The 9,915-nt window shown below is 49.3% G+C and overlaps 1 protein-coding gene across 3 annotated transcripts in view; it reads left to right on the forward strand.

Annotated features, from left to right (window-relative positions):
• The first annotated feature begins 288 nt into the window (after positions 1-288).
• ARFGAP2 (ADP ribosylation factor GTPase activating protein 2) overlaps positions 289-9,915 on the forward strand; it is an 18,382-nt gene continuing 8,755 nt past the window's right edge. Inside the window, exons 1-13 of one of the 3 annotated variants that reach the window (XM_019519277.1) lie at positions 289-435; positions 619-737; positions 3,567-3,639; positions 4,217-4,348; positions 4,435-4,515; positions 5,354-5,456; positions 6,156-6,212; positions 6,574-6,618; positions 7,356-7,408; positions 7,891-8,027; positions 8,696-8,827; positions 9,289-9,417; positions 9,504-9,635. In XM_019519277.1, the coding sequence (XP_019374822.1) occupies positions 364-435; positions 619-737; positions 3,567-3,639; positions 4,217-4,348; positions 4,435-4,515; positions 5,354-5,456; positions 6,156-6,212; positions 6,574-6,618; positions 7,356-7,408; positions 7,891-8,027; positions 8,696-8,827; positions 9,289-9,417; positions 9,504-9,635 (1,265 nt within the window). In that variant the 5' untranslated portion in view covers positions 289-363. The remainder of the gene's footprint in view (positions 436-618; positions 738-3,566; positions 3,640-4,216; positions 4,349-4,434; positions 4,516-5,353; positions 5,457-6,155; positions 6,213-6,573; positions 6,619-7,355; positions 7,409-7,890; positions 8,028-8,695; positions 8,828-9,288; positions 9,418-9,503; positions 9,636-9,915) is intronic. The other 2 variants (XM_019519275.1, XM_019519276.1) reach the window with 2 other exon arrangements.

A 9,915-nucleotide genomic window follows, 5' to 3' on the forward strand; every position in this document is an offset into this window, starting at 1 on the left:
CCCCACGGAGTTACCCCGCCCCCATAATGGTAGCCCTGCCCCATGTACTTAGCCCCGCCCCATGGAATGATAGCCCCGCCCCCAGCCAGCAGCCCCGCATGCTCGCCCCACGGCCGGACCTATGGAAGGAGAGTCCCCGGGCGCGGCTCTCGCGGGTGTCGCGGTTGGGGCAGTTGATAGCGGAGCAGGCCTTGGGCATGGCGCCGCGCAGGCCCCGCAGCAGCCTCCCTGCTTCGCGTGTCCCGGCAGCCGCGCTTCGCTGTGGCCTGACCCGAGCGGCTTGCCGTCCGTTAGCCCCGCCCCCTGCGTGGATTGGGCCTGGCGGCGCCCCGTCGCCGCGGTGTTGCCTGGGAAGGAGAGATCATGGCGGCCGAGCCGAGTAAGGTGGAGATTCAGACCCTGTTCAAGCGGCTGCGGGCGGCGCCGGCCAACAAGGTACAAGCGCGACCCGGCCCCTCCCGGCGGCCCCTTGTGGCGGCCCCAGACCATCCTTCTTCTCCCTCCCCCCACCCCGGGCTGGGGGAGGGTGCGGGACCCCAGCCCCCAGGGTTCGCTCGCGTTTGCGCAAGCGCGCGGACGGGGGTCCTCCCACCCGCCCTAACGCTCTGCTCCCTCCAGTGCTGCTTCGACTGCGGCGCCAAGAACCCGAGCTGGGCCAGCGTCACCTACGGCGTCTTCCTCTGCATCGACTGCTCGGGTGCGCACCGCTCGCTGGGCGTGCACCTCAGCTTCATCAGGTGTGTGCGGCTCTGGGTGTAGCCGGGCCCGTGGCACGGGGCGTGTGCTGGGCAGAGGCCTGTGTCGGCCCTGGGCCTCGTGCCCAGTGTGACAGAGCCGTCCGTGTATGTTGTGGGGCGGGTGTTGCGTGCGGTGCCCATGGAGGCGGATCCAGTCTCATGCACTTAGTGCGGTACGTGCCAGCGGCTGGGGCTCGTTGCAAATGGCTGGGGCGTGGGTGCCACATGCAGTGTGCCCCAAGCCTCCTGGTCAGCCTCTTCCTGGCCTTAGCTAACTTGGCCATGGGCTTGACCAGGAAGGAGGCTTTGGCTGGTAGGGTCCCTGGCGGCCGCCTTTCATCATCCCTGTTTCCGAGCAGAGTATCACTAGGTGGATTCTGCTGGCTCCTTGGACTTGTTTGAGGGCCAGTGGGTGCTGTCTGGTGCACTCTGCTCGGCATCCCCCCATTGACACTCTCATTTTAAACTTAGGACCAGCACTCCCACCCCTGTTTTTTTTTTTAATTATTTATCCTAAGCAATCTGTTGGCACCTTTTCCTGTCTGAGGGAGGCCAATAAGAAACTTGCTGGGCTGGACCGGACCCACCAGACTAAAGGTGACAAATAGGCCTGTGCCATGGACCCACCCCATGTAGCATATGGGGCCAGATAGGCCTGTGCACACCCCATGTAGCACATAGGGTCAGGGCCAGCACATGCCACATATGGTAGGTGGGGTTGGTGTGAGATCCATGGGGCAAAAAGCTGACTTCCATAGGCTAGATCTGGCCCACAGGGCATATCTTTGATACCTCTGGATTAAAGAAAGGGTTTGTATCGGGCAGGAAGGAGCAGGCCCAAAAGCACTCAGGTTCCCTACGTAGTTTGCTGGATGCAAATAAAAGTCTTCACAAGCTTCTGAGGTGCATTTCATACAAAACTCAATGAAAACCTTAAAGCACCAACGTAACCTTGGTAATCTGAGAGGAGAAGACTGGACTTTTCTGTGTAAGAGTTGGAGGGAAATGGGTGTGAGGTGCAATGTGAGGGCTACACAAAATCTTTTTGCACAGTAGCCTCAGGGGAGGGATACCTGTAGTTGTTTCTGTTCAGGCTACCAATGAGGAGGGAAGCTAGAGCCAAGCATAGGCTCTCTGATCGGAGCCTGTTAACATAGCAAAGCACTGGTGCAGAGAGCAGTCAAAAAGAAGACAGGCAGGAAGCTGTACAGAGAATACGAGTGGTGGTTTAGGGAAAGTTAAACCCTGAGCCTTGTACACACATGTACAGCATTTTATTATGCAGCATGATTTACACTCCTGGTGCAGGTACCACCCCTGCATCAGGAGGTTAGCCTAACTCATTTAGTACAATGAGGTCATATTCTGTAGGCACTAGCATATTCATAATTATTAAGCCAAACTTTCCCATTTAAGATGTCTCTGCTGCTCTGTTTACATCCTTTGTATAATTAGACTGGCTTTTTAGTAACCTCTTAATCTCACTGGGCAGATCTAGCTCTTAATTTTTCCTTAAAACTCAGGGTGTTTCTGCATGACAAAATACAGTGCTTTGTGGAGGAGATTTCTAAATTAAGTTGGATGCTGGAAACAGTACGGCTGCATTAGCTTAGTGCTTTGCCTGCTTGTTAAAACCTACTTCTCATCAGGGCTAATTAGCCTGGCACGCTACCCAGCTGAACAGACGGCTACACTGCTTCTGGTAGCAGCCAGCTGAGGGGTTTCTGGATGGCACTGCATTGTATCATACAGATGCGTCCTGAATTTCTTATCCATTGAGTTACTTTTATTGATGTTTTCTGGCATGCTGCCAGGTTCATGCTGGCATTTGAGTGCCAAACAGAAGGTGATATTCCAGGAGCAGTTGCAGTAGAGCCATGGAAGGAAACTTCCCTCTCTGTGCTGTAACACAAGGCATCTGGGTTCTAGGATTACATAGGCTCCCTATTTGCCTTTGTATTTCTTCATAAACTGCAGTTGAACATGGCAAAAACTTTCTCAAAATATCGCCATGCTAGGCTTCTCTCTCTCACTTGGTTCCAGTATATTTTTTCCTCAGATATATTATTTTCATTTCTGGAGTACAGGATTACTTTATTTCTATGCCTATACTGTAATCTCTTGGTCTGTTTTTGTTATACCGTATACCACTGTGAACAGTGTTTCTCAGGCACAACTTCATGTCAGGGTATTCAGTGAATGTCCACTGCATGCTTTGCCATTGAGGTCTTGTATGATATAGTGACTAGATTCATGCCCCGTTGTAGGATCCATGTCTATGTTCTCTGATTTTTCTTCCAGCTGGGGCCCTGGTGGTAGCTGCTGTCTTTTTTTTGTGCAACCTTCTGGTAACGGAGGGTGGGATGACTCTTGAAATGGCTCTTCCTCATGCTGGCTTCAAGGTTTCTGTCGGTATGCAGCGCTCCTTTGAGTTAGGTCTTTCACACAGATAGTGTCCCTGCAAGACTTTAAATGCAGTAGGATGAGATAAATAGATACATCTTTCATACTGTGGTGAGACCAGTTCCAGAATGACAGGATATGCTTCCTGGGGTCTTCTAGCTTGAGCTACAACATGTTAAAAGTATAGTGTTAGTGGAAAGCCTTTCTATTTGGGCATTACATTATTCCATGTGGCGAGCCAGCTGGTGAGATGCTGATCACTAAAACTCTTCTTAATTTGTTACTGTTGGTGTGGGAGGCAGGGAAACAAGGCTACAGTTAATATCCCATAATTCCCCTGCAAACTGAGACTGAATAGCAGCAGGATATCAAGCTTTTTTGATTGTTATTAATTTTTATTAATGTAGTTGATTTGTTCTTTTGCAGGTCTACAGAGCTGGATTCAAACTGGAGTTGGTTCCAGCTGAGGTGTATGCAAGTGGGCAGCAACACCAATGCGGTGAGGATCCTCTGTAGGCATTTATTTGGTTCCCCTTTCAGTAATAGACACCTGCTTCTTGCTTGTCCAGCTCTTCCTGCTATTGCACCATTGTGCTGCTGGTGCCATTCTCTTCTCTTGTCCTTTGGAGGCCTGCAAGGGAGAGAAGGCCTCTTCATTTTTCATCTGAAATCAAGAGGTCAGAATGGTGACCTTGCTGGAGAGTGCAGCTTCCTGAAAAATAGGCTTGCCGTGCTCCTTACCTCCCAAATGAGATTTTTTTTTCCCCCCAATTCAGGGCATTGGAAACTGGTCAGGGGACTTGTTCTTCCCCAACTCTCTCTTGTGATTCAGAACTGTTCTTCTCTGGGGAAGGGTGGGTTGCATTCTTTCATGCTTCTGGGTCCTGGACAGGCAAGGTCTAAGTGAAAGCTGAGTTGAACAGTGTCTCTCCAGGCAGAAGCTTTTCTCCACCCTCCCCAGCCCCAGGAAGCCCTTACTTCCCCTGCTGCTGCTTTTGTCTAGGTAGTTATAGCCCTGTTCTGTTTATTTCAGTGTGGCTTGGCTGCCAGCAGACTGACGAGTCTCTCCTTTTCAGACTGCCTTCTTCCGCCAACATGGATGCACCACCACAGATGCCAATGCCAAGTATAACAGTCGGGCTGCCCAGATGTACAGAGAGAAGATCAGGCAGCTGGCTAGTGCTACCATGGCCAAGTATGGCACTGATGTAAGTGATGACCCTGACTCATTTGATGACCTTGTGGCAAGGCAGCATCACTATTATGGCTGTGGGATGTCTTCTTTTCTTTTCAGCTCCTGATAGATGGGTTGAGTGGAACACCTGGCCATTCTCCTGAAAAGAGTGATGCTGACTTCTTCATGGAGCACACACAGGTGAAAAGAATCAGATAGGGCATTTTGCTTGGCACATGCGCCTTAGGGCTGGGGCTGTGCTGCCACAATAAGGATTGGGCCTCTCGCGGGCCCCCTGCCATCTGCCCTTGGCATGCCAACATCTTACAAGGCAAGGTTGCAGGTGTTTTTGGCACTGTGCCCAAAAATGTTGCTACCCCCTGCTCTACTGTGAGGAGCCCAGGTTTGTTGAATTTGGGTCACGTCTGGGATTATTCTTCCTAGGGTGTGGAATAAAATGAGAATTAGAGTTGGGGGCTAGGGTGGGGAGCATCAGCTGAGATAGTTAGACCTTTCAGAGTCTTTCTTCACCCCCTTCTTGGGATGTCAGATAAAGGTTGTTCTCTCAGAAATGGACAGCACAGTCCTCAGTGCATCCAATGCTTGGTCCTTGCTTTTCACTCTAAAGGAGGTCATCCAATCCAGCCCCCTTCCTGAGGCAAGTTTTATCTCTATCCAAATCTTCCCATACAAATCCTTTCCTAAACTATTACTAAAACTACATAGTCAACTCTGTCATGCAACTTACAAGGCATAGCAGTCTTATCTGCTATGGGTAAAGCAGGGGAATTCGGGTGGTCATTGTCCTGCTGTTACAAATGTTGTTAAAATACTCTCAAGAGATTGTTGACTGGTCCCTGGTATCTTCTATTTCCCCAGAGGAGCTATGATCTGTGCAGCTTAAGTACATTTCATCTGTTCATGCTTTTTGAATTACATTAGGATGCCTGCTTGCTTTGGTTGGAAGAAGGGTGATTGGACCTAAACTGGGTCATTCACCCTTGAGACTCACTCATTGTAGCATATGTTTATCTTTAAGCCTTGTGGTATATGGGACATTGCAGAGGCCAGTCAGAATCCTGCACAGTCCTCACTGGAGATGGAGAGAGCAGCCAAACCATCTGAAGCCAGCACAATGTCACGTGAGTACCTAGCTGACTAACTTCTGTTAAGAACTTGGCTTCTCTTCCAGCAGAGAAGCTGTCTGGACAGGGTTGGAAAAAGCCATGGGTGTGGGTGGAGGCTTCATTCAGCATAGTGCAGGAGGACTGATTAAACTAATCCAGACACTTGGGAAAGTCAATCTACTTCTTACCTACAGAGGATGTGCTGTTCTTTGCTCTCTCTGAAGCAAATGTATAGAGACCTAGACTTTGACTTTGGGCTTAACGGTCTTGTTTGACTGTTGCTTACTTGCAGACCTCATAGTCCTCTCCACAGTAAGCCTCTGCAGTGTATCATAACAGGTTACTTTGCAAGTGGCATTTGTAGAACAGAGGCAGGTGAACATTGCCTCAAAGTTCCTGTTTCCAAATGCATGCTGAAGGGAGAAAAAGGGACTCTGGAGAATCAGGAGGTCCAGAAACAGATTTTGCTTGGAAAAAATGTGCTTCACAGACTTCTATCTAAGATGTTGGCTTAGGTGGCTTCTTGTCATGCTCCTTGAAGTAGCTTACTGTACGGAGAACATGGGTCAGCTACTCTGGAGATATTGTAGCTTTCTGAGAAATGTCTGGGCTCTGTACATTAAGGGATAGGGAGCAGTGAGCACACTGACAAAGGGAGAGGGAGAAGAACATCTAGCTTTTTTTATTGTCTGACTGCTGGTTTTCTTTCCTTAGAGTCTAACCAAGGCCCGTCTATTGACCTGTTAAGCACATCCCCCAAAGCTCCTGTGGGTAAGTGAAATTTCTTACTCTACCACCACTCCTTTCCCCACTGCCCCATTCACTGACCAGATCAAAAATCACATCTTTTCAACACCTTGTTACCTTTCTTGAATTTAGAATAGGCACCCAGAACTTGACTACTCAAGCCATGTTAATTCTAGGCTTGTGGAAAGTTTATTCATTGTTCCTGGCATGCAGTCAGCTCCTCAGGGAGGTATCGCCTGTAGGAATGATGATCCCACCACACTGTCTTCTATCTGGAGCTGTACTGTATGGCTGGAGTTTGCCACACTCTGTTTGGCTTCTAGTGTGAAGCTCTCATCCTTCAGCACCCCTTTCACTCCCCATATTTTGTGTCTTTCTCCCTCAGACGTGTCCATGTGTCTGTCTACACACAGGCCTCCACCTGCCAGAGGTAACTGGCTAACAAATAGCCTGCGCTGGCTGCTTGTGGAACCTCTGCCTGTCCATTCTGTGACTCTGCCTTCAACTGTCAGCTTTTGGGGCAGGAGAAGACCTCCCCATTTCTGCCCCAAGGGCCAAATTCCTAGTGGAACGCATAAGGAAATTATGCTTTGTCTGTCACCCACTGGGTTTTGGGGTCTACCAAAGTAGCCAGTGCACTAATATCCCTTCCAGGTGTGACCGTGGCTGTGGGGAGACAGCACTACAGCCTACTGTGGTTGGGTTTTTGACTTTTTGGATGATGCTCCTACCTCCCTATCTGTCATGTCCGCTAGTGCTGCCTTTTCTTTTGGACTGGCTGCTGGAGCTCTGTCCATGGGGTCACTGGACAAAGACTGGACTTGTCCATCCTTGACCAGATAGGAATCACCCCTGCCTATAATGCATGAAATAGTACCTGGTGTAGCTGCAGGAAGGAGTTGTTTCAGACAGCACACCCTCCCTACCCCCATACCTGCAAAGCTTCAGGGTTTCTCATTTCTCAGAGTGGTCTCAGGGCTTTGTTTTTGGCTGGGTGAAGTCACCCAGGCTGTTGCTGTAAAACTGCATGCTATGTCCTAGACTCTGTTGTGGCTGGGCTGTAGTGGATCTCTGTGTGGGCTGCCACCAGGTTTATTAAATACTAACTTCAGCTTGTTGAGGCTTTTCTTTGCTTTTTCCTCACTTCTTTCTTTCTCCCTGTTGCAGAATTAAAACCTTCCCTAATTGGCAAGAAGAAGCCAGGAACTGCCAAGAAAGGGGTATGTATGTCTTGGCTTCTGTTGTGTAATGGGGAGAGCCCCGCTTCTCATGTGTCCCTGCTTTCTCCCTCCTGGCACTTTACTTGGGCTGCCTCCTGAACCTGAGCAGTGTTGGCCAAACCCTTGCCTTTGCCCTGAGTGAATCAACGCTCCTTTCCATCCATTCTTGCTCCCCCAATGCCTTGCAGAGGTGAAGGTACTTGAGCCTTAGAGCATTATGTGAGCATTGCTGGTAGATTCGCCATGCATGGGGCCAGTCCCACCTTTCCCTACACCAGTAGTCAAGTTCATTCCCTAGTTGCTCTCCCTGTCCTTGGTGTACCCCCTTCAGGTACTGCTTGCTTTGTGTTGTGGCACACAGAATTGGACAGACTGAAGACCTGATCTAGCCCAGTGAGGAGGTGGGGGTTGTTGTCTGGAAGTGACTCGCTGAGTTTCTAATGGCTATGAATTGTCTATCTTTGTTTCTGGGTCTTTCCCAGTTGGGTGCGAAAAAGGGTCTTGGAGCCCAGAAAGTAAGCAGCCAGAGCTTTACTGAGATTGAGCGGCAGGCCCAGGTGGCTGAGAAGCTGAGGGAGCAGCAAGCTGTGGAGTCTGGAAAACAAGCTGAGGAATCCATGTGAGTGTCAAGCATGGGAGAAACCTTTTGTCAGGGGCCAAGTATTTGCTTGCCACAGCAATGAAACTGGCATGATGAGGCTGACTTTTTTTTTTTTTAGAAACTTCTCAGCTTTGGGTGCAGGACTAGCAGCAAGGTAAATCTCTGACCTACAGAGGCAGTAGTCTGAAGCAAGAATAGCCCCTACAGCAGGATAAACGCTGCTCTGTCTTGGTTGCTTGAATTAGTGTCTCTGAAAGGGCCTTAGGTCAGCAGAAGTAGTATTTTCTTACTGCTCTGTAAGTTCTGGGTCTGTTCTACTAATGCCATGTAAGGGCCTGCCATAAAACTTGGCTGGGATTGGAGAGCTTTTGTTTGAACTTGAAGGCTGTGTCTGCCCAAGGGAAATAAGTTTGTTTTTATAAGCAGGCAAGGTTCTTTGAGCAAGCATTTAACTCGTAAATCCTAGTCTAGATGGTATGACATTGAGCTGAAATGACACATCTTCTTTACTTATAGGCTTAATGCCACATCTGTGCACACACTGTTGTAAAAATGGACCTTTGTCAGTGTAGACATGGCCAGAGTTTGGGTTTTGGTTTTTTTTTTGTTTTTTCCCCCATCCCCAAACACAGTTTATCCATTTGGGAGAGGCAAACTGTTGGATTCACAACAGCTGTTTCCTTTAGAGTTACCTCAATGCGACTGGCCTATCAGGAATTGCAGCTTGATCGAAAGAAGGAGGAGAAGAAACTTCAGAACTTGGAAGGAAAGAAACGTGAACAAGCTGAGAGACTGGGCATGGGATTGGTGTCCAGAAGGTACCTGATTCTGGGTGGGGTGGGTGTGAGGGGTACACTCTTGAGTGTGTTGCTTTGGCTTAAGATTTCTGTAGGAATTAGCTTGCTGCCATCTTAACAGATGAGTGTCTGATGTGTTTGATTTAGTTGCTAATGTGGCAAGTGGCATCTAGAACCACTCTGTTCCCTGAAGGGGAATGAAGCCTTAAGTTTTATCTGGAGAATCTGGTTTGCCTTTGATGCTCCCAGAAAACTGAGATGTGGCCCTTTCAGCCTCTGAGTCTTACTGTGGTGGCAGCTGCTCTTGTTATAGACCTTGGGTATATCTGGCTGCATCCCATTCCAGACTCTGCTGTCTCTCGGAGCCTGCATTTTCTCCAAGTTGAGTTGAGACAGATTGGCACTAGTAATGGGTGGGTGTTTTCAGCCCCATTTTGGGCCCTCTGGAACTAGAACCTTGATCCTCTGCCTTGTTTTCCTAGTTCTGTCTCGCACTCGGTGCTGTCTGAGATGCAAGTAATTGAGCAGGAGACCCCACTGGCAGCAAAATCTTCCCGCTCCAGGTTGGACTTATTTGAGGATGCTGGAGGCTTTACATCTGGACCCCCCAAGTAAGCCTGAGCTTCCCTGTGGCCTTTGGTTTAGTTCTAGGTCATGTGGTGTAGCCTGGCTGAGTCCCCCTCTGTTTGATCCATAGGTATAAAGATAACCCCTTCTCACTGGGAGATGCCTTCAGTTCACGATGGGAAACGGACTCCTCCTGGGGTGTCGACAAAGGGGAGGAAGAGGCTGAAGTGACAATTTCCAGCATCCGGCCCATTGGAGAGAGGTAAAGTATACTCCCTTGCTATTGCCAGAGGTCAGGCTCTAGACCCTAGGGGTATGCCTGCCAGGGAGAGTGCTGGTTTGGTGTTCCTGAGGAGCCAATAGCGATGCCAATGTCCACCTACTCAAGTCTTGTGCTGTGGAAACCCCCATAGGCAAAACATCTGAACACTAGCACTGAAAATGGAAAATACCAAGTGTCTGCAGTGGCTTCTAGGTAAAAGGAGTGTTGGCCTCTACTGTTCTAACAAGGAAGTGGATGGCTTGGGGATACAACAGGAACT

The sequence above is a fragment of the Gavialis gangeticus genome, unplaced genomic scaffold, assembly GCF_001723915.1.
Source record: "Gavialis gangeticus isolate Ggan-Ray unplaced genomic scaffold, GavGan_comp1, whole genome shotgun sequence".
NCBI lineage: Eukaryota > Metazoa > Chordata > Crocodylia > Gavialidae > Gavialis > Gavialis gangeticus.